Consider the following 25,359-nt stretch of genomic DNA (forward strand, 5'->3'; position numbering starts at 1 on the left):
TCTGTTAGTCTAGCAGTTTGGACTCGGTGCTCCCACTACAGGAGCTCATGCCTGACCCCCAGCTTGGGAGCCAAGATCCTGCAAGCTGCACGGTGTGGCAGAAAAACAAAAAAAAAAAACCCAAAAGGCAAAAGTATAACAAAGAATAAAAAATAAAATAAAATTAGAAAAGTAAAAAATTTATTAGAAAAAATATATATAAATGAAACAGCAACAACAAGGTAAAACAGAACCAGAACAGGAAAAAAGAAAAAAAAAACAAACCAGAGAAGGCCTTTGCTGTGGGGTGGCAGGACCTAGGTTCAAGACCCATGCGGCTGGAAAAGTCCCTGAGGGGACCTTGAGTGTAGAGGTTTTGGCCTGGGACCCCAGCAGACTAGCTGGGGGCGGAGAGGTTGGGGGAAACCCTGGCCATGTTCCCCTCTGATTCCCCAGTCCCCTGAAGGTCTCTCCTTGTCCTGCCAATCCCCTCACTGTGGGTGGGCCCCTCCTGAGCATTGGAACTCCTCCCCTCCCACAGCCACACCTCAGGGGCACTGGTCCCGTCTAGGCTCTACCTTTCCTCCCCACATGTCCTACTGGGTCACTTGGGGGTTCCTCCTGTCCCCATAGCTGTCTGAGGTCCCCCACTAGTGCCTGGTAGGTGCTCTAGCTGTGTGGAGACACGAATTCCATGTTCTCCTACTCCGCCATCTTGACTCTGCTCCCCCCATACATCCTTTAACAACTCTTCTGTTGGCAGGCCCTACCTGGAGCCCCTCTTTTAGAGGTGCATTGTACCTTGAAAAACTGAACTTATGGGTTTCTCCTTAAACATAAATCTGTCTGCTTCTGGGCTTATTTCATTGTTAGCATGTTTCTGGTCTTTCTGGGCTGCTTAGTTGCTACTGATCTGCTTTCCAACCTAAAAAAGTTTATTGATGTCTCTCATCTACTCTCTTCTCTTTCTTTTCATCCTTCTGGGTTTATACATTTAAAAAAATCCTTAGTGGGACTTCCCTGGTGATGCATTGCTTAAGAATCTGCCTGCCAGTGCAGGGGACACGAGTTTGATCCCTGGTCCGGGAAGATCCCACATGCCGTGGAGCAACTAAGCCTGTGTGCCACAGCTACTGAACCTGCACTCTAGATCCCGCAAGCCACAACTACTGAAGCCTGTGCGCCTAGAGCTTGTGCTCCGCAACAAGAGAACCACTTCAATGAGAAGCCTGCACACTGCAATGAAGAGTAGCCCCCGCTCGCCACAACTAGAGAAAGCCTGCGCACAGCAGCAAAGACCCAATGCAGACAAAAATAAATAAATAAAAAAAAAATTAAAAAAAAAAGAATGCATTAAAAAAATCCTTGGTGAGGTTTCAAGAGGGAGTAGAATATAATGAAAACTTGCTTTTGTTACTTCACGTAATTGAGTTCCATAGTATATCCGCTGAACTAGCAATGTAGTGGCTCCATTATTTACATATTTCCCTATTGGTAGATTTTTAGATTTTTTCCCTCTATTCATTATAACAGTGATGTAGTGAACAACCTTTGTTTATGCCTCCTTGTTTGCATTTGTAAATTGAATTTCTCTAGGATATGTATTTTTGAAACGAAATTGTTAAGTATTGTCAATCTTTTCTGCAGAATGGTCTATTAGTTCACTTTCCCACCTGTAATGTGTGAATGAGTTTTCTCTTTTCTAGAATTAAAAAATTATGACTTGATATATTTCAAATTTTCAAAAGAAAGCATGTTATGTACATAAGGTATTAAAAATAACATAAAGGAACACCCATGTGCCCATTTCTCAATGTCAGAAATACCAGTACCTTTGAAGCACCTATATGCCCCTTTGTGATCTTATTCTTTTGCCTCTCCTCCCTGCACAGAGGTAACCACTGTGTTGAATTTCACGTTCATCATTCCCATCCTTTGCTTTATAGCTTTACCACATGTGGGCGTGTGCTGACATTTGTGTCAGTATTTCTTTCACTACTTAAGACATAGGTCCTACTACCATTCACATGTTGGGTGCTTCACTAAATAGGACTCATGAGACTCCACTTGTAGTTAGTTGTACTCATGACTGAGATTTGTTATAGGCGTATAGTCAGGATGCACAGCCAGATCAGTAAGAGAAAAGTACGCATCAGGCAGAGTATGGTGGAATCTATGTCAGGCTCTCCAGAGGGGCCACACAGAGTGCACTCTTTGCATCCAGCAGTAAAATGCTATAAAACATGTACAGTCTTTCTGCCCTGGGAAGCCTTTTGAGATTTAGCCTGTTTTTATTGGGAGCTGGTTATATTGGTACCCTCTGCCCACCAAAATTCTGTATTCCCTGAAGGAAAGAAGGAAGATGTTCACCATAAATCACATTGTTTATACAAACAGTCTAGGCAGGCTGGCATAGCAGGTTCCAGTTGGTAATGGAGGAAACATTCTGAAAGCCAAGACTCTGTGTGCCAGCCAAGGGCTAGTCTTGTAAGCAGGCTTTTTTTTTTTTTTTTTAATTTTATTTATTTATTTTTGGCTGTGTTGGGTCTTCGTTTCTGTGCGAGGGCTTTCTCTAGTTGTGGCAAGTGGGGGCCACTCTTCATCGCGGTGCGCGGGCCTCTCACTGTCACGGCCTCTCTTGTTGCGGAGCACAGGCTCCAGACGCGCAAGCTCAGCAGTTGTGGCTCACGGGCCTAGTTGCTCCGCGGCATGTGGGATCTTCCCAGACCAGGGCTTGAACCCATGTCCCCTGCATTAGCAGGCAGATTCTCAACCACTGCGCCACCAGGGAAGCCCTGTAAGCAGGTTTTTAAGTGATCAGGCCGGGTGCATTAACTCTTTCCTGCATAGAGTGAATCTCTAAATACTATATATATTTAGTGTTTTACATGTTTTTGCATCTATTCTGAACTTTACATAAATGAGATTATATACTCGTGTGACTTGCTTTTATTAACATAATCATTCATGTATGCTGTAGTTTATTCCTTTCACTGTTGTATTTGTGATATTGTGATATATGACTATACGGTAATTTACTTATCCAATCTTCTGGGAGAATAGGCTTTTAAAAGCTGTTCAGAGCAGCATTGTTTCTGTGGTAGGTTATATGAAATTTCAGCTTTGCTAGATAATATGAAATTGGTTTCTAAGGAGTTAAGTATGCAACTTTACCAGCTGGTTTATTGTTTTTAAAGATACTTTTTTTTTTCAATTTAAAAACAAATGTATTTAATCAAAATTGGTAATTTAATAGAATAGATCTAATGTTGTATCTCTTTTAGACTCAGTGCCAGAAATCACATCCAAAGTCAGGTACAGTTTCTTCAAGGAAGAAAGAAACCCCTCTGCAGTTAATTGTGGAACCAAGTGAAGCTGTCAACAAATCAGGTTGGTAGCATCCCCATGGGTGATATTTGCCTACATATATTTAAAGAGTTAGAAATGCTGAAGGTAGCACATATGTCGGCTTGAGTGACAAGGTCAGGGTCAGCCTAGGCAGAATTGTGAAATGGATGAAGTTGTTTTTGAGTCCCTCTCAAGTCCACTGTCAGTGTATTTTTTTTTAACAAAACATGAATAAGTTTTTTTTTTTTAATTTTATTGAAGTATAGTTGATTTACAATGTTGTGTTTAATTTCTGCTGCACAGCAGAGTGACTCAGTTATACATATATATTCTTTTCCATTATGGTTTATCATAGGATATTGAATATAGTTCCCTGTGCTATATAGTAGGACCTCGTTGTTTATCCGTTCCATATATAATAGTTTGCATCTGCTAATCCCAAGCTCCCAATCCTTCCCTCCCCCCCCACCCCCCGGCAACCACAAGTGTGTTCTTTATATCTGTGAGTTCATTTTTGTTTCATAGATATGTTCATTCATGTTGTATTTTAGATTCCACGTATAAGTGATATATGGTATTTGTCTTTCTGACTTACTTCACTTAGTCTGATAATCTCTAGGTCTATCCATGTTGCTGCAAGTGGCATTACTTCTTTCTTCTTAATGGCTGAGTAATATTCCATTGTATATATGTGGCACATCTTCTTTATCCATTCATCCGACAGTGGACATTTAGGTTGTTTCCATGTCTTGGCTATTGTAAATAGTGCTGCTATGAACATAGGGGTGCATGTATCTTTTCGAATTATCTTTTTGTCTGGGTATGTGACCAGGAGTGGGATTGCTGGATCATTTGGCAACTCTATTTTTAGTTTTTTGAGGAACCTTCATACTGTTTTCTATAGTGGCTTCACCAATCTACATTCCTACCAACAGTGTAAGAGGGTTCCCTTTCTCCACACCCTCTCCAGCATTTATTATTTGTAGACTTTTTAATGATGGCCATTCCGACCGGTGTGAGGTGGTACCTCGTTATTGTTTTGATTTGTGGAATAATAAGTTTTATCTGATTATTATATGGTTTTTTGTTTTAGTGGTAGGAGCGTTGTTAATAGCATGTGGTAAGAGACATTAACTTAAGAATTATTATAGGGACCATAGCTTTAAGAGTTTTCAAATACATTTTTCTTCTTTTCTTTTCTTTCTTCTTTTTTTTAAAAAAATATTTATTATCTCATACAGTTTCTATGGGTCAGGAATTCAGAAGCAGCTTAGTTAGGTGGTGCTGGCTTGTAATCTCTCATGAGGTGGTAGTCAAGATGATGGCCAGGGTTGCAGTCATCTGAAGGCTTGACTGGGGCTAAGGATGTATTTCCAAGTTGACACTCATGTGGGTCTGGTTGCTGGCAGGAAACCTTAATTTCCTCCCATGTGGGCCCCTCCATGGACTCCTTGAGCATTTTTTTTTTAACTAAGGTATAATTTACATAATATTAGTTTCAGGAATACAGCATAATGATTTGATATTTGAATATATGTGGTCAATGTTCTTTTTCTCTCTGTTGCATTTTGTTGCATTTCCTTCAGTCATTTTATATGTGCTGCCAGTTTTTAAATTTTTTTGCATTTTTCAAATTAGAAAAGTCCTTCATTTGAGGTGAGTCAAAGATTTAAAAGAAAAAGCTACTAATCATTACTCCCCTCATCCTGCTGAGGTAGCCTTGAATCCTTCCATATCTTCATTGGTGCTCCTGAACGAACACATATATAAACGTGTGTGTGTGTGCACATGTTTTCAGAAGAGGCTTTTACAATTTCCTTTTATACCAGCAATGTAAGAAAGTGCCTTTCACCTGATAGAGTATTTACTATTCTATTGAACTTTTTGCCAATTTGATCAGTATTAAATGATCTCAGTGTTACTTTAGTGATTACCACTGAGTTTGAACACCTTTTCATAAGTTTACTGGCTATTTGAAATTCCTTTTTTATCTTTTCATATCCTTTGCACATTTGTTTTTTCTAGTTTATGAGAGATCTTTAAATTGAGTATCTGTAACTGTTTATCTGTAATTTGTGTAATTTATCTGTCATTTATCAGATATTTTTCCAAATGATCCCTAGACTATTACAGATTTTGGTTATAGTATCTTATATGATGGATAACATTTTTTATTTTAATTGTCAAATGTGTGTGTGGTTTTTTTTTAAAATAGCTTTTGAGTGTCCTGTTTTGGTTAAAAGGTCTGTTTTATCCTAATGGTATATGTAATATCTTAGATTTTCATCTTAACATCTTTTTTTCTTTTTAATTTAAATTTTTAATCTATCTGGAATGTGCTTCGGTGTATAATGTGGCATAAAGTTATAATTTTATTTTCTTCCTTATGGTCAGTTGTGCTAGTTCCTTTTATTAATTATATAATCCATTCTCATATGAATGTGCTACTTTTATCATGTATTAAATCTCATATATCATTCAATATGCTTTTGAATTTTGGTCTATTTGTTTATTCTTAATGTCAACACAATACTGTTTTTTACTAATTGTAGTTTTATAGCATATGCTGATATAAAGGTATCTATTTATATATATCTAGTTCTGATACATGCCACTATTCTGCTGTTCTTAGACCTTTTTAATTTCTATGAATTTTGTTTGTTCAGTTTCCAATAAAATTTTGTTGTGATTTTAACTAAAGTTGCATTTAATTTGTATAGTAATTTTGTGAAAATTCATATTTTTGCATCATTTAGGTTTTCTACTTAAGAACAAATATGTCTTACATATTTATGTCCTTCAAAAGTGTGTGAAGGGTACTATCAAGAGCATGAAAGGATAACCCACAAAATGGGGGAAAATAATTGCATATAGTATATCTCATAAGGCAGTGGGCTCCAACCTTTTTGGTACCAAGGAGAGGTTTTGTGGAAGACAATTTTACCATGGACTGGGGGCGGGGGGGGGGGGCGGGTGGTTTTGGTATGATTCAAGCGCATTACATTCATTGTGCACTTTATTTCTGTTATTATTACATTGTAAGATATAATGAAATAATTATACAACTCACCATAATGCAGCATCAGTGGGAGCCCTGAGCTTGTTTTCACTTGCCAGTCACTAATAGGGTTTTGATATGAGTCTGCAAGCAATTGATTTATTATGGTCTCTGTGCAGTCAGACCTCTCTGCTAATGATAATCTGTATTTGCATCTGCTCCCCAGCGCTAGAGTCACCACCTCTGTTCTACCTCACATTAGATTCTCATAAGGAGCATGCAGGCTAGATCCCTTGCATGTGCAGTTCACAGTAGGGTTTGTGCTCCTATGAGAATCTAATGCCACCGATGATCTGACAGGAGGTGGGGCTCAGGTGGTAATGCGAGCGATGGGGAGCGGCTGTAAATACAGGTGAAGCGTTGCTCACTCACCTACTGCTCACCTCCTGCTGTGTGGCCCGGTTCCTAACAGGCCGTGGACCGGTACCGGTCCGTGGCCTGGGAGTTGGGGACCCCTGTAATACGGGATTTATATCCAGAATACATAAAGACTTCCTGTAACTCAACAACAACAAAAATAAACATCCCAACTGAAAAGGGCAAAGGACTTGAATAGACATTTCTCCAGTTGGCCAGTGAATGTGTTTTACCTGCCTTCACTAATTGAGTTTGCTTTCAGACTTGCATGTCCTTCAAGTGGCATGTAACCTGAACAAGATACTTGCCTGAGTTGTTTTCTGGGAACTTGAAGTCAGCTGCATCTAGTTTGTGCTGAGCTGGTTAAGACTGAATAGGACCACCCTTCAACTGGTTATGCTTAAGGGTCCACTCCAGTAACCTTTTGACCATGCAGAGGCCTGTGCAGAGTGATGATTATTGCAACTTTTTTTCAGTCACCTTTCCCCAAGCTCCCCACGCCTCAGACCATCTTGCTTGGCTGCCTTGCAAATAAACCCTCTCTTTGCTGCAAACCTTGTTGTCTCAGCGTTTTGGCTTGCTATGCATCTGGCAAGCTGATAACAACTGCATGAAAAGTTGTTCAACATTGTTAGTCATTAGAGAAATACAAATCAAAACCCCACAGAGATACCACTTTATGCATATTAGGATGGATATTATTATTTTTTAAATAAAATAAAACATGTTGAGGATGTGGAATTTATAGAAACCCACATGTATTATGCAGCCAGTGGAAAACAGTTTGGTGGTTCCTCAAAAAATTAGGTATTAAGTAGCATTTCTACTCCTAGGTTTATATTCAAAAGAATTGAAAACAGGGACTCAAACAGATACTTATACCCCAATGTTCATAGCAGTATGATTCATAATACCCAAAAGGTGGAAACAACCAAAGTGTCCCATGAACAAGTGAATGGACAAACAACATGTGGTACATGTGTAGAGTGGAATATTATTCAACCAAAAAAAGGAATGAAGTTCTGATACATGCTACAACATGAAAGAACCTTAGAAACATTATGCTAAATGAATATACTTCTGGACTTTCCTGTTGTCTTTCCCTTAGTGATTTCTAGTCTTGATTTCTTTATGGCATAGCATATATACACTATGTCATTTTAGTTCTTTTAAATTTGTGAAGATTTGTTTTATTTGTTTTATGACCCAAGATATTGTCTGCCTTTATGCATGCTTCATGGGCACTTGAAAAACAAGTATTCCGTTGTTGAGTGCAGTTGACCATAAATGTCAATTATGTTGTATTACTAATTTTTATACATTGTTTGATGCAGTTTGCTAAAATTTTGAGAATTTTTTGCATCTAAGTTAATGAGAGATAGTGATCTGTAGTTTTCTTTTTTATGCTGTATTTGTATGGTTTTGGTATCAAGGTAATGCTCACCAACCTTATAAAATGAGTTGGAAATTATTCCCCCTTCTAATTCCTAGAAGGGATTATGTAAAATTGATTTTAATTCTCTGATTTTTTGGTATAATATTCTCCAGTGATATCATCTGGTCTGTGGCATTTCTTTTTCAAGAGCTTTTAAGTTACAAATTCAATTCTTTAATAGTTATAGGACTATTTAGGTTATTTATTTTATCTTGGCACATTTTTGTTTATGGTTTTTGAAGAATTGGTCCATTTCTTCTAAGTTGTTGAGTTTATCAGCATAAAGTTGTACATAGTATTACTTTGTTATCCTTTTAATGGCTGCAGGATCTGTTGTGATATACCATTTTATTCTGGATATTGTTGATTTGTGTCTTGTCTTTTTGCCTTTGTTAATTTTGTTACAGGATTATCATTTTTATTCACTGTTTTAAATGAACTAGCTTCTTGTTTCAGTAAGTTTTTGTGTTGTTTTCCTGTTTTTAGTTTCATTGATTTCTGCTCTATTTTTTCCATTCTTGTCCTTGGTTTGGGTTTATTTTGCTCTTTTTTTTAGTTTTTGAGGTAGAAACTTTATTTTATACTTTGGTTTATAATCCAGTACTATTTTATTAAATTTGTTACTCAAACTGTTCCAGCTTTGGCCATTAGAAAGCTCTTTCACTGGCTCCTGTGCCCCTTTGATGGACCCCATCTTTGTTGTTATTGCTGTTGTTTTTGAACACTTCCTTACCTTCTGGAACTACAGGATGCTCCAGGCTCAACTTACCCTAGAATCAGCCATTTCTCCAAGGAACCAGTGGTTCCTTTTACTGGAGAATGGTATTAGGAACCAAGATCTGGGTGCTAGGTGTGCTGTTACTCCTGGGGTGTTAATGCTTCAAGACTGTCTCAACTGACAGAGCAAGGAAATATATGTGTGTATGGTAACCGGTATATATACACATATCTATAAATATTTTTCTGTGTAACTGTATCTGTATTAAGTTAAACATGAATTCATATTGATGTTTCCAACTGTAATTTATTACCACATGGATTACTCTTGTTTCTTTGCCTTGCTTATCTGTAAACGTCCACTCTGTGTGTAAGAAACTTGGCACTTACCATTCACCATCCACCTACTTAACTTTTTATTCCTATATACATGTATAACAGTATCAGAATTGTTGACTTAAACCCGTGGAAAACAATTTTATCTACTGGAGTACAGTGCTTATGTACAATTTCTTTATTGTACTTAATTTACAATATTGTGTTAGTTTCAGGTGTACAGCAAAGTGATTTGGTTATATAAATATGTATATATGTACACATACATATACTTTTTTCTTGATTCTTTTCCATTATAGGTTATTATAAGATATTGAATATAGTCCCTGTGCTATACAACAAATCCTTGTTGTTTATCTATTTTATATATGGTAATGTATATCTGTTAATCCCGTACTCCTAATTTATCCCTCACCCTCCTGCCTCTTCGGTAACCATAAGTTTGTTTTCTGTGTCTGTGAGTCTGTTTCTGTTTTGTTTTATTTTTCAGATTTCACATATAAGTGATATCATATAATATTTGTCTTTGTCTATCTGACTTACTTCACTTAGTATGACAATGTAATGTACAATTTCTTTAGCTTTTAGTTTTACAGACTCCATTCATTTCTAACCTTACTTAGGTCAGCATTTTTCCTCACCCCCGTAAGTGAGGTTGTTTGTACATATCATATCATATATCACATCATATATTGTATCATATGATATATCATAGAATGTGGTATATGTAATACTGTGTGACTTCCAAGGTTAGGACATAAAAGGCTTCTGCTTGGCTCCCTCCCTTTCTCCTTGTTTCCCTCTTAGGATACTCTACCTTATAACCCAGACATCATGCTGTGAGAAAGCCCAAACTAGCCTACTTGCAGACATACATAGACAGCAATATTCCTTCGGCCTGCAGCCAGCCTCAGATGTTAGACATGCGAGTAAGCAAGTTTTCAAATCATTCCAGGCCCCAGACTTCATGGAGTAGAGACAAGTCATCCCTGCTGTGCCCTGCCAAATTCTGGCCCCACAGAATTCATGAACATAATATATGGTTGTTTTATGCAGCCAAGGCATGGAGTTACTTATTATGCAGACAGAGTAACTAGAACAACTCCCTAATTCCCAACTGACATACTGTTGTCATATATTTTATTCCTGTTATCCTGTATTGTAATTCTGCTGTGTATTTTGGTATCTTTTATCTCTATAAGACTTTATTTTTGCTTTAATCAGTCAGTGTTTATATTTACACATACATCACTGTTTGTGCTCTTTATTCCTTTTTAAAAAATGATTTAAAAAAATTACGGTAAAATAATATAACATAAAATTTACCATTTTAAACATTTTTAAGTGTACAGTTCTTTGGCATTAAGGACAGTCAGGTTGTCCAACTGTCACCACCATCCATCCACAGAACTTATTCATCTTGCAAAACTGAACCCATTAAACAGTCTCCCTCTACCCCCCAGCCTCTGGTAACCACGCTTCTACATTCTGTTTTTGAATTTGACTACTCTAAATACCTCATATGAGTGGAATTGTGCAGCTTTTGTCCTTTTGCAACTGGCTTATTTCACTTAGCATAATGTCCTCAAGTGTCAGCCAGCTTGTAGCGTGTGTCACGTTTTCCTTCCTTTATAAAGCTGAATAATATTTCACCGTATGTATACAATATTTTGTTTTGTCCATTTATCCATTGATGGACATTTAGGTGGTTTCCACCTTTTGTCTTTTGTGAATAATGTTGCTGTGAGCACAGATGTACAAGTACCTCTTGCAGCCCCTGCTTTCAATCTTTTTGGATATATAGGCAAAAGAGGAATTACTAGATCATATGGTAATTGCATTTTTAATTTCCTGAGGAATGACCAAGCTATCTTCCATAGTGGCTGCATCATTTTACATTCCCATCAGCTGTGCGCAAGGGTTCCAGTTTTTCTATATCCTCACCAACACTTGTTAACTTGTTATTTTCTCCCTCCCTCCCTCCCTCCCTTCCCATCCTAATGGGTGTGAAGTAGTATCTCATTGTGGTTTTGATTTGTTCATCGTTATCGTCATTAGGGAATTTTAAATTAAAACAACAGTTAGATACCACTACACAACTATAATGGCTAAGATCCAAATGCTGGGTCTCTTTTTGTAACTCCTATTTCTTTGAGAGTTTCTGTCTTTTCATTTGTTTCAAGAGAATTTATAATTGAACGTTAAGACATTTTTATGGTGGTTGCTTTAAATAAATTCTCGTTAAATAATTCCAGCATCTGATTCATCTTGTCCATTTGCATCCATTGATCGTATTTTCTTCTTCAGATTGTGTTTTTTCTTTTTTTAAAATTTTTATTATGATGAGTCATTTTGATTGTATCCTCAACATTTTGGTTATTATGTTAAGGGACTCTTCATTGTATTTCAGTCTTTTGTTATAGTTGCCCTGTTTTGGTTTAATGTGAAGGCTCTTGCCTATTTTTGTGGAGTTTATTTCCAATGACATTAAGTGTTTAGAGTTCTAGCAGTGGTATTTTGGTTTGTTTCATTATCTGATGCTACAGGGGATTCACCACATTATCCGTTGTTGCTTAAGGTTTGAGGTTCCTAGCAAATATACCTTCTTCCAGCTTTCAGAGTTCTGTTTGTTTGTTTAAGTTGTACTTAAAGGGAGAAGCAGGAAAAAGTGAGTCTATGTAATTTTGTTCCAGAACCAAAAGCCCATTTTGACTTATTTTAAATTTTTAATCTTTTCTTTTTGAGAGTATGAATCAGTATGATTACTACCCAGCCATTCTACTTTTTCTTTGATATTTAAAGGTTAAGGGTTAAAAGAATATATATTTCTCTTTATATAGATATAAAGACATATGTGTATGATATATATTCTCTTTGTATAGATATAAAGATGTATGTGTATATAAATATTCTCCCTATATATACATATATTTTATATATCTATATATGTATCTGTTCTATATGTATATGTATACAAGTGTGCTCATCTAGCTGCCCTAGTTTACCCAACTCTTAACCTAAAGATTGAATCTCATAATTTCTCTAGGATTACCTGTTACTTATTTTAGCTATGTAAAGATTTATTTAAATCTTTAAAAGAATTTTTACTTTATTGTGCTAAGAACATTTTATTTTATTTATTTATTTTTTAAAATTTTATTTATTTTTGGCTGCATTGGGTCTTTGTTGCTGTGCATGGGCTTTCTCTAGTTGCGGCAGGCGGGGGCTACTCTTCGTTGCAGTGTTCTCATTGCGGTGGCTTCTCTTGTTGCAGAGCATGGGCTCTAGGCACGCGGGCTTCAGTAGTTGCAGCACGCGGGCTCAGGAGTTGTGGCGCATGGGCCGTAGAGCTCACGGGCTTCAGTAGTTGCAGCACGCGGGCTCAGGAGTTGTGGCACATGGCCTCAGTAGTTGTGGCTTGTGGGCTCTAGTTGTGGTGCATGGGCTTAGTTGCTCTGCGGCATGTGGGATCTTCCTAGACCAGGGCTCGAACCTGTGTCCTCTGCATTGGCAGGTGGACTCTTAACCACTGCACCACCTGGGAAGTCCCAGTAAGAACATTTTTACATGAGATCTTCCCTCTCAACAGATTTTTAAGTGTACAATAGAGTATTGTTATGTATAGGCACAATGTTGTACTCTAGATCTCTAAAACTTATTTATCTTGTATAACTGAAACTTTATACCTGTTAATTAACAACTCCGAATTTCTCCCTTCTCCTAGTCCCTGGCAACCATTATTCAAATCTCTCCTTCTCTGAGTTTGACTATATTCAAATCTTGAATAAATTTACTATATCAATAAAACTGTGAATTTTCTGTTTGAGGATTTTATTCATTTTAGAACTGTGGAGCATGGACCAAATACACCTTTCAGTTTATTAATTTCATAAATTAGAACTCTTAAAGTACTTGTGTATTTTAATCCTGGATCTTTGATTATAAACTTAATGACCTGTGAGTCTTCTGGAAACTTTCTAATTAAATTGTTGCTGAATTTTAAAAAGCACATTTCGTTCTAGTATTATTATTTAAAGAGTTTTTAATATCTTCATGTAATTTTCTTCTAGTTCAGGCCCATGAGGTTCATCAGAAAATTTTGGCAACTGATGTTCATTCTAACAATACATCTGACTCGAGAAAAATGTCAAGTAAAAAACTAAAAGATCATCACAATGAAGCTGATGAGGAATTTTACTTATCTATTGGCTTACCTTCTGATCTTCTGGATGCAAAAGCATCTTCATTGCAAAAGACTATTCCATCTGTTGCCCAAAAGAGAGAAACCTATACTTCTGAAAATTCAGTAAATATGCTGCCTTCAAGTACAGAGATTTCTCATAAAACCAAAAAAAGGTGAATTTTTGTTTATTTAAAAGATACTAATCTTACTGTAGCTATTTTATCTTTTATGTTAAAAAGTGGGTAATTTAGTCTTTAGGTATTTTATAGTAAGTATTGAGGAATATTAACATGTTTTGAGAAAAACATAACATGCATTCAGTATACATTCAGTTTATATTTAATATGGAAGGCCTTAAAGTGTTCTTCAGAGAAGTTTGGGGGTAAACTTTTCTATGGTCTATGGAAAAGCATGTTTTTTTCTTTTTTCTTTTCTTTAAGATTTATATTTTAAAATACTGTAGACATACAGAAGATAACACAATAGGCACTCACGTATTCAGATTTGACATATGTGAATATTTTGTTATATTCAGATCTTTCTCTTTTTAAACAAATTTTTTTAATTGAAGTATAGTTGAATTACAATGTTGTGTTAATTACTGCTGTACAGCATAGTGTCTCAGTTATACATATATACATTCTTTTTCATATTCTTTTCCTTTATGGTTTATCACAGGATGTGTTTTTTTTCCTTATAATAAGTTTTCTATAACTTCCTAAGAGAAACAATTTGTATTTTCTCTATGTTATTTCTAATTATAAGGGTAGGTATATATCAGGTCATCTGAGGGTAGCAAAGAGTAAGATTTGTTGAGGATGAGTTGTGGTAAACCCACATCCATTTCTTGGGGCTTTCCCTTTGGCCTTTAAGAAGCAAAACAGATTGTTCAAGGTCCTTTGCTATTGGGAACCTCTGCCATGAGTGTAATATCTTTCTAGGGTCTTGTGTGGTTCTTGGAGCTGAGGAGTTAAGTACCTTCTAAGATTTTGCTATTCACAGTGTGCTCTGCAGCTCAGGATCGAGAGCAGTGGCATTATCTGGAAGCCTGTTAGAAATATAGAATCTCAAACCCTATGCTAGACCTACTGAATCAGAATCTACATTTTAATAAGATTCTCCAGATGATTCAAATTCATATTAAATGTTTGAGAACTAGTGTTCTAAGCTACACATTTCCTTGTTATATGATTTAGCCATTCTTTTTCTCTCATTTTTTTCTATCAACAAATATAAAATTTAATTTTTCTGAGCAATTTGCCTTGTGTATTTTGTGTAAGAGAAACACATCAGCATTTATAAATTTTAAATAAAGGCCCACTGGAAAATTTTGTAAGCAGTTGTATTGTCACTGTAAGGGAGTTCAGGAACACTCATAACTCAACAAATGGTGGGAACATTCATCATGTCTTCCTTTTAACCTTTTAGGTTAAACTTTGAAGATAAAGATGATTTGAAGAAAGTAGAAGTAACGAATAAAGTATCAGAAATAGAGGATAAAGTATCAGAAGGACCACAAGAGAGGAAACAGTTAGGAACATCTCAAAAAAGAATACAAGATTCAGAATGTGAAGATCACCCACAAGATAGAAAGAGTTTTTCAACATTGTTTTTAGAAACTGTAAAAAGAAAAAGTGAATCCAGGTGAGTTATTAAGAAATGGTCCACATTTTTCTTTCACATTCTTTGAATAGTATCTAAGGATTCTTAATGATATTTAACTAGAAGTTAATCTTAATTGACACAATTTTTAATTGAAATTATGTCTAACCCATAAGGAGAGAGTAGTTTCTTACCAGTAAATTAATCCCAAAGCCATCATTTAAGGGATATTGCATTAGATGTGAAAGAAAAGTTTATTCAGCTTTCATTGCTTCTGTTCATCAGCACTTTCTAGTATGTATGAGATCAAAGAATAAAGACCGTATTTAGAAATAAAATTATGTCAGGGTGCCTGTATTTCAATATTAAGTGTTTTAAATATTTGTTCTATTTCTTTTGATTGTGTTAGTAAAAGGATAGTCCTAAAATAAGTTTTAATCTGTTCTTGCCTACTTAAAAACCTTCAGTGGTTCTACAGTATCCATACAGTGATTCTGAACTGGCTGCACATTAGAGTTAACTAGAATTAATAGCAGATAGGGTTGAGAACCACTGGTCTATAGAATAAACTTGAGATTTGTCAGCTGGTATTTAAGGCCTTCACTGTCACTAGTGAACTGTTTCTGCTAACTTGTCATACATATTTGCAGTTGTCCTGGCTTTGGCACACCTTTTCCCCTTGTCGTATGCCAATTTATATTTTCTTCTAAGGTCCATGGTAGGCTTCTGATTTTTTCCAAGTCCCACTCCAGTGTTTTTTAAAATAGTTTCTTGCCTTGTATTATAGTTTAGCTATTTTATATATCTTTCTTAGTAGGTTAGGACATAAGCCCTTCTTTCCAGGAGTTTAGTTTCTTTTGTATTTTCTGTGAGATCTATCAGAATGCTAGTGAATATATTAGGAAGGTTTTATAAAAAACATATTGAATGAATGAAATTCCTCTTTGGTTCAGTCTGTGTTCCATAGTTGACTCCTCCCTCCCCCCACCCCTCCAGTCTTCCTCCCTCTCCCCTCGCCTTTCTGTGTGTGTGTGTATATATATATACAGTATATATATACATATATATATGTGGCATCTTTTATCCCTTGTATGGCTGTTGTCCCCATAATCTGATAGAAATATGTTACACTTAGGGGCTAATTATATCTATGTCCAAAAAAGTAATTAAGTATTTTTTAATGTGCTGGTTTTTTTTTTTTTTTGATAAACTAGTGAGTAAAGTGTATGTTTAATTGATGTAGCCAGATGTAACTACTCACTATTACTTGTGCTTTCCTGCTCCTTTTCTTTGCTTATGCTCTTCCTTATGATTGTCTTTCTTGTATTTCCTCATGACCAAATCATATCCATTCTTCAAGATCCAACTCAAATGCCACAGAGTCTTGATTTTTTCCACCTAGCCAGAAATCATCTTTCTCTAGTCTCAAAGTGTTGTCTTAGTCCATTTGGGCTGCTAAACAGACCATCACAGTCTGGGTGGCTTACAAACAACAGAAACTTACATTTCACAGTGCTGGAGGCTGGGAAGTCCAAGATCATGGCTCAGGTAGATTCACTGTCTGGTGAGACTTGCTTCCTGGTTCATGTATGTCTATCTTATTGTTAAAACCTCAAATGGTAGAAGGTAGTGAGGGGACTTTCTGGGGTCTCTTTTATAAAGATACTAATTCATTCATGAGCCATTCCACCCTAATGACCTAATCACTTCCTAAAGTCCCCACCCTCAAATACCATCACATTGGGGATTAGGTTTCAATTTATGAATTTTTGAAGGGTATAAACATTTGATCTATAGTAAGTATCAAAGTTGTTTCCTAAGGATATCTTTGGTTTGAATAACCTTGAAGTTATGGAAGTCTCTTGAATAGAGGAGTAGATTTAGAGAGTTCTTGTTGGCGGTTTGGGAAGGCTTTATTTTTAAATACTTAGCATTACTTCTTTAATATATAGAATTAATAGATATTACAGATAACATACAATAAAGCAAATTAAACATATTTATATCAGATTGGCTTTTTCTTTAAGTGCTGAAAAATATTTCTGTTTAAACATGGTCTTCTATTTATATATTATGTGGTCTATTTATATTGACTTTGCTTTTTTATTAGATTTTGTAGAGTTTTCTAATTATATATACTTGTAAGACTCTACCTATTAGAAGACAGTATATTTCTTAGCATATATGTGTATATATTTTTTACATTATAAGATTTATCAGGGGTTTGAGATTAGAGAAGTAGAGAAGGCATTTTCATTTTATAATCTTTTTTTATATCTTAAAAATGAGAAAAAAACTAGACATGATAATCCAGTTCTTCCATTCTTCCTTTTCTTCTACTGTGTATAAAAATAGTTAAGCATCCTTACTCAAGTGAAAAAGGCAGAAACAGGAGTGTATATGCTGGCTTTGGAATTTAGATGTTTACCCTAGGTGTTTATTTTTGCATATTCACTCCAATATGTGGTTTGCTCAAGGCTGTTGTCATAAAAAGGAGGGAAATGCAAAATGACTCCATCAGATTACCGTCTTTTGAATAATTCCATCCTTCTTTAGAAAACTTTTCCAACTAATTGGAAGAGATGCTGTGTAATCCCAGTGTGCTTACCTTTCTAGATACACTTCATTTATTTCTATACTCTGATTACAGTATTAAAACACATATGAAAATGTGTGAATTATCCAACTTGGAGTGAATTTTTACATAATATAATTTAGTCTGTAATTTTGTAGCATTTTCTTAGACTATTAGACTAGAAGGTATCTCAGAAATAATCTTGTTTTGGATGTTAAGAGATTCAGGCCCCAAGAGACATCTATATAAACAAAATTTAATATAACATTATATATAATAATGGCATGCATTTTTGTACTGTAAGTCAATGTATCTGGGCTGTATTTATACATCTCTGGGTTTTATCTGTTTAATGTATGTAATGAATGGGGGAACATCAAATTAGTTGATGCAGTAGAGATTCCTTCCAGCTCTAAATTTCTATGATCCCATTATTGTAATAAATGAGTATGCTCAGATATTATAGAAATGTAAAAGGAGGGAAGGGTTTTTAAAAAAAATATTTATTTACTTATTTATATTTGGCTGAGTTGGGTCTTAGTTGCGGCAAACGGGATCATTCGTTGTGGCGCGCGGGCTCTTCATTGTGGTGCATGGGCTTCTCTCTAGTTGTGGCGTGCGGGCTCAGTAGTTGCAGCACATGGGCTCAGTAGTTGTGGCGTGCAGGCTTAGTTGCCCCATGGCATGTGAGATCTTAGTTTCCCAACCAGGGACCGAATCCACATCCCCTGCGTTGAAAGGCGGATTCTTAACCACTGGACCACCGGGGAAGTCCCAGGAAGGATTTTAATGGAGAAGGAAAAATTGAGGAGACATGTGAACTGCTATTTAAAGCAAAGGTAAAAGCTTTACTTTTTGAGCTGTTATTTATTGTAACATTCTGTTTTAGTTCTGTTGTTAGGCATATAGCAACTGCTCCACCTCATTTATCTCCTGCAAATAATATGAAGTTATTAGAAGATGAATTTATAATTGATGAATCAGATAAAAGTTTCGCCAATCAACCATGGATTACTATACCAAGAAAGACTGGGCCTCTGAAACAATGCACAGTATCTCCTAATGAGAGCACTGTACTCCTTCAAAGGAAGAAGTCCAGAGAAAAACATGACAGTGTATCATCTACAAGTTCGAAAAGTGACAAACATCCTGGCAAAGCTCACCCAGTAGAGAAATCTCAGTCCTCTGAACAAAAAATACTGGGTGGGAGTTGTGCTTTGACAGATGAAATGGAAAATAATTGTGAATCTTCAAAATATGAAATGTATTCTGAGAATGCAAAAAAGTCATCTGGAAACAAAAGGACTTTAAAACAAAAACGGGGAACAAAATTTAAGGCCAGTGTAGTTGAAGAAGAAGTTGACATGGAACAATCTAAAGGTAAAAATATAAATATATCACATATTGCTCAAGACAGGTTACAAAGAAATTCAGACCGAAATATGGATGAGAGTGAAGAGATAAGTGTTCACACTTCCAAAAAACAGTTGCTACCTCTGGGTAAGTGTTTATATTTAATTTATATGTATAAATACTTATAATGTGAGTATTTATATGTAATGTAAAGTGGTAGAATATTATTCTACCACTTTGTGTTTTTGTGATACTCCTATTTAGCTTTGGAAAGTAGGCAAAGTAAACTTAAATCTATACAGGGCCTCAAAAGCCTACAAACTCTTTTCTAGAATCTCTTTATTTTACATATAATTCAACTCCAGGTCAACTCCAGGTCACTTGACTTTTGTGTAGCTTCTAAAATGGCAGCATATATAAAGGGAAAAGTAAAAGGTAAAGGCTTAGTAAACCAGGTAGTTACCAGAACACAAATAAGACAGCATCATATATTCTTGAGGCTTATTAAAATATAAATTGGGAAAAAATTAAGCTAGTGGGGCTAGTTCTTGTAGATAAAAATTAATACTCTTCTATTCCATTATTTACTCATTATTTATTTATTATACAAACTGGGACATTTGAGAATGGGAGAGGAGGTCAGGACAGTAAGCATAAACTGGGATTGTCCCGTCAAACCTGAAATATGGCCATTCTCCTTATGTCATCACTGTATAGTGATTAAGATTTTTAATGTTGACACTATCATGAAGAAAAGATCAATTTGTGCTTTTTGTATCACTTTTTTTTATTGAAGTATAGTCGTGTTTCAGGTGTACAGCAAAGTGAATCAGTTATACATGCACACACACACACATATATATTCTTTTTCATGTTCTTTTCCCTTATAGGTTATTACAAAATATTACAAAATATTGAGTATAGTTCCCTGTGCTATATAATAGGTACTTGTTGGTTATCTATTTCATATATAGTAGTGTGTATATGTTAATTCCAAACTCCTAATTTATCCACCCTTCCCCCCACCTTTCCCCTTTGATAACCATAAGTTTGTTTTGTATGTCTGTGAGTCTATTTCTGTTTTGAAAATAAGTTCATTTGTATCTTTTTTTTTTTTTTTTGTAGATCCACGTATAAGGGATGTTATATGATATTTGTCTTTGTCTGGCTTACTTTGCTTAGTATGATAATCTCTAGGTCCATCCATGTTGCTGCAAATGGCATTATTTCATTCTTTTTTTATGGCTGAGTAATATTCCATAGTGTATGTGTGTATGTATATGTGTGTGTGTGTGTGTGTATATATATATATATATATATATATATATAATACACACACACACACATATTTATACATCACACCTTCTTTATCCATTCATCTGTGGATGGACATTTAGGTTGCTTCCATGTCTTGGCTATAGTAAATAGTGCTGCAGTGAACATTGGGGTGCATGTATCTTTTCCAATTACAGTTTTCTCTGGATATATGCCCAAGAGTGGGATTGCAGATCATATGGTAACACTATCTTTAGTTTTTTTTTTTTTTTTAACATCTTTATTGGAGTATTATTGCTGTCTTTAGTTTTTTAAGGAACTTCCATACTGTACTCCACAGTGGCTGCACCAATTTACATTCCCACCAACAGGGTAGGAGGGTTCCTTTTCCTCCACACCCTCTCCAGCATTTGCTATTTGTAGACTTTTTGATGATGGCCATTCACACTGGTGTGAGGTGATACCTCATTGTAGTTTTGATTTGCATTTCTCTGATAATTAACAGTGTTGAACATCTTTTCATGTGCCTCTTGGCCATCTGTATGTCTTCCTTGGAGAAACGTCTGTTTAGATCTTCTGCCCATTTTTTGATTGAAGTTGTTTGTTTTTTTGATACTGAGCTTCATGAAGTGTTTGTATATTTTGGAGATTAATCTCTTGTTGGTTGCTTCGTTTCCAACCAAATATTTCCAATGGGGAAATATTTTCTTCCATTCTGTGGGTTGTCTTTTTGTTTTGTTTATGGTTTCCTTTACTGTGCAAAAGCTTTTAAGTTTAATTAGGTCCTATTTGTTTATTTTTGTTTTTATTTTCATTACTCTAGGAGGTGGATCCAAAAAGATATTGCTGTGATTTATGTCAAAGAGTGCCTGCCTATGTTTTCCTCTAGGAGTTTCATAGTATCCAGTCTTACATTTAGGTCTGTAATCTCTTTTGAGTTTATTTTTGTGTATAGTGTTAAAAGAATGAAATTAGAACATTCTCTATCTGTGGCTGACAAGTTTTCCCAGCACCACTTATTGAAGAGATTGTCTTTTCTCTGTTGTATATTCTTGCCTTCTTTGTAAAATTAATTGACCATAGGTGTGTGGGTTTATTTCTGGGATTTTTGTCTTGTTCCATTTATCTGTATGTCTGTTTTTGTTCCAGTACCATACTGTTTTGATTACTGTAGCTTTGTAGTATAGTCTGAAGTCAAGGAGCCTGATTCCTCCAGCTCTGTTTTTCTTTCTCAAGATTGCTTTGGCTATTCGGGGTCTTCTGTGTTTCCATACAAATTGTAAAATTTTTTGTTCTGGTTCTGTGAAAAATGCCATTGGTAATTTGATAGGGATTGCATTGACTCTGTAGATTGCCTTGGGTAGGATAGTCATTTTGACAATACTGATTCTTCCAATCCAAGAACATGGTATATCTTTCCATCTGTTTGTGTCATCTTCGATTTCTTTCGTCAGCATCTTATAGTTTTTGGAGTACAGGTCTTCTGTCTCCTTAGGTGGTTTATTGCTAGGTATTTTATTCTTTTTGATGCAATGGTAAATGGGATTGTTTCCTTAATTTCTCTTTCTGATCTTTTGTTGTTAATGTATAGAAATGCAACAGGTTTGTGTTTTAATTTTGTATCCTGCAACTTTACTGAATTCATTGATGAGCTCTAGTAGTTTTCTGGTAGCATCTTTAGGATTTTCTATATATAGTATCATGTCATCTGCAGACAGTGACAGTTTTCTTTCTTTCTTTCCAATTTGGATTCCTTTTATTTCTTTTTGTTTCCTGATTGCTGTGGCTATGACTTCCAAAACTATGTTGAATAAAAGTGGTGAGAATTGGCATCCTTGTCTTGTTCCTGATTTTAGAGGAAGTGCTTTCAGCTTTTCACTGTTGAGTATGGTGTTGGCTGTGGGTTTGTCATATATGGCCTTTGTTATGTTGAGGAATGTTCCCTCTGTGCCCACTTTCTGGAGAGTTTTTATCATAAATGGTGTTGAAATATATCACTTTTTAAGTAATAGAGAGAAAAGGTATTTCTTACAGAAAGAATTTTCTCCGGAATAGTTAATGGAATAGAAAACACTTACCAAATGTAATTGCACTTTATGTGTGCATAATATAATTTAATCCTTCTCGACAATCCTATATGGTAGGAGATAACACTCAAAAGAAGTTAAATATTGGTCCAGGATCTGTCCCAACATAGAGCCCATATTTTCTCAGCTGTGTCAAGAAGTTTTGAAATAAGTGAAAACGTTTTTGATGTTCAAATGGAAAAACTGTTATTTAATGGGGAAATTTTCTTGACCAAAAATGGTTTTGCGCCTGAAGGTTCTAAATATACTATACTCTACTGTGGATATAAAGGGAAGAGAGAGTATATTAAAGCACAATATTTAAGCTAGTTTTTAATATAAAAAGTTTCACTTTAATATAGTTACCACTCAGTTATTTTAGCTTTCTTTTTGTATAGTCTATAACATAGACTTTATATCACCTGAAATAATAGTTGTCAGACTTCAATTTTGCCTGTATGTGCCTTTGCATATTTGAAAAATTCTGCTTAGAATAGGAGGAAAAGTGACCTATTTTGTGCTCCTCTTATAAATGTCAGATGTGTACCACATCTTTTTTATTGGAATTATTCTTTATTTTTTTGCTTATTTCAGTTTCTTATTAGCAGTTGTTCATTTTAAGGAAATACAACATGGAGAATCTGACTAAACTGAAGGTGATAGTTAACATTACAAGAAAGCATTTTTCTTACTAGTTCTTTAAGTAGAATGTGAATTCACAAAATTTGAAGGTACAAAATTTTGATTTATCTGTAATTTCTTAGGAAAAAACATTACATCAAGAAAGTGTACTTGCAAGATACTCTCTGAAATTATAAATGTTAAAGACTTATTGAGTACCTGCTATATGTTGTACACTAATTTCCATGTATATTAAAATTTTCTTATCTAGGTTCATTAGTGAATATAGCATTCTGTATTACTTTTCTTTTGCTCTCATAACAACTTACTACATACTTAGTGGCTTAAAACAACACACATTTATTATCTTACCATTCTGTGAGTCAGGAGTCTGAAATGGATTTTACTGGGGCAAAATCCAGGTGTTGACAAGGTTTTTTGTTCCTTTTTGGTGGTTCTAGGAGAGGATCTGTTTCCTTGCTTTTTCTGCCTTCTTGAAATCGCCTGTGTTCCTTAAATCATGGTTCTCCTTTTATATCTTCAAAACCCGCAATGCCAGCCTTTTTACTGTTTCAAATTTCTCTTGCCTCTCTTCCATCATCCCATCTCTCTCCCTCTTACCACAGCTTTTAGGGACACATGTCATTAGATTGGGCCAACCTGGATAATCCAGGATAATCTCACTATTTTAAGGTTTATAACCTTAATCATATCTCTAAAGTCTCTTGCCATGTAAGATAATATTTTCACAGATTTTGTGATTAGGGTGGGTGCATCTTTAGGAGGCTATTATTCTGCCAACCACATCAGTTTTCAAAGACTAAAATATTGAGATAATTTAATTCCAAAGATATTTTACTCAGAAGATAATTTTCCTTTAGTTCACAAGCACTTGACATACTCTCGTAATGCCTAAACTGATGACCTGGATTGAGCAAATTAACTCTTCTACTTTTGTTGTCTCACAGGCTTCTCAAGCTGAACATGCTGGGAACTAAATTCCTTCAAACTTCTTCCTCCTCTCGTTTTCAGTATCTTCATAAATGGAGCCATAATAAATCTATTAGCTCAAGAAAGAAATCTGATTCATCTTTAGCTCCTGTTTTCTTTACCTAGCAAACCATATAAAGTCAGTAAGTCTTTTGACTTCTTCCTAAGTAGCTTTCAAATCTGTTATTTCTCTCCATTGCTCCTGCTACTCCCCTTAGCGAAGCTAGAGTAATTTATTTTATTTATTTTTCCAGTTCCATGAACAGACCACTTTCACAACTGTGGGCCTTTAAATATGCTCTTCCTTTTTTTTAAAAAAATTAATTAATTAATTAATTTTTGGCTGCACTGGGTCTTCGTTGCTGTGCACGCGCTTTCTCTAGTTGTGGCGAGCGGGAGCTACTCTTCGTTGCAGTGCATGGGCTTCTCACTGCTGTGGCTTCTTGTTGCGGAGCACGGGCTCTAGGTGCATAGGCTTCAGTAGTTGTGGCTCACGGGGTCTAGAGTGCAGGCTCAGTAGTTGTGGCGCACGGGCTTAGTTGCTCTGTGGCATGTGGGATCTTCCCAGACCAGGGCTCGAACCCGTTTCCCCTGCATTGGCAGGCGGATTCTTAACCACTGCACCACCAGGGAAGCCCTCTTCCTTTTACTTAGACAATTTTTCCTAAATATACTCTGGGTTCCTTACCAAGCTTTGTACTCAGTTTAAATATCACTTTCCTTGATAATTATCCCTCAACCCAGTATGTTGCTATATTTGCTCTAATATCACTCTTCATTTTCAGACATATAATTACTTGCTGAATTTGTCTTGTACTCTAGAATCTGGACTGAAAGCTCCATGAGAACAGGGACTATATCTATCCTATTCCTAAAAAGCCCCCATATCTTAGCCTTAGCATTTCTGTGGGTCACTGGAATATATTATCAACAGTGACAGAAGTATTACTCTGTTTTGAATGAATACTTTTGCAGTGTTTATTTAAAAATGCCCACCTTCAGAATACTATTCCTGTACATGTAAATATGCAAAATTTTCTACAGTAGTCACCTCTTTTCTAGTTGTTTCCCTGCTTATGACATATGTCTCCTCAGTTCTAAGTCATCTCTCTTCACATTACCAGCTGTTTGATATATCAGCTTTATTTTCTGTATATGTTCCTTTTTATTAGTTTTCTAAATTTGTTGTCATTCAGTTTTTAACCTTTCCTGATCTGGAACTGGATTCTGAAATGATGTTCTTAATTGGTTTGTTTTTTACTTTGTATGATTTTTTTTTTCCTGTATCACTGTCTGAATAAATCTTTGATGATAGCATTTTCCCCCTCACATTCTTTTGCTTTAAATCATTATTCACATTAGTGTTTGTTTGAGTCAATTCATGAACATGGACCATAATCTCTGACATCATAAGCACCTCTCATTTGTTAGAGCAGTTCCTGAGGATATTTTTGAGAAGCATAA

At 35.6% G+C, this 25,359-nt stretch overlaps 1 protein-coding gene across 4 annotated transcripts in view; it reads left to right on the plus strand.

The window, feature by feature from the left end:
* The window catches only part of CENPC (centromere protein C), a 92,905-nt gene that overhangs the window by 18,205 nt on the left and 49,341 nt on the right, over window positions 1-25,359 (plus strand). For 3 of the 4 annotated variants that reach the window (XM_036852709.1, XM_036852711.1, XM_036852710.1), the window contains exons 5-8: window positions 3,264-3,369; window positions 13,301-13,586; window positions 14,842-15,057; window positions 18,480-19,090. In XM_036852709.1, the coding sequence (XP_036708604.1) occupies window positions 3,264-3,369; window positions 13,301-13,586; window positions 14,842-15,057; window positions 18,480-19,090 (1,219 nt within the window). The remainder of the gene's footprint in view (window positions 1-3,263; window positions 3,370-13,300; window positions 13,587-14,841; window positions 15,058-18,479; window positions 19,091-25,359) is intronic. The other variant, XM_036852712.1, reaches the window with a different exon arrangement.

The sequence above is a fragment of the Balaenoptera musculus genome, chromosome 5 (genome assembly GCF_009873245.2).
Source record: "Balaenoptera musculus isolate JJ_BM4_2016_0621 chromosome 5, mBalMus1.pri.v3, whole genome shotgun sequence".
Classification (NCBI taxonomy): domain Eukaryota; kingdom Metazoa; phylum Chordata; class Mammalia; order Artiodactyla; family Balaenopteridae; genus Balaenoptera; species Balaenoptera musculus.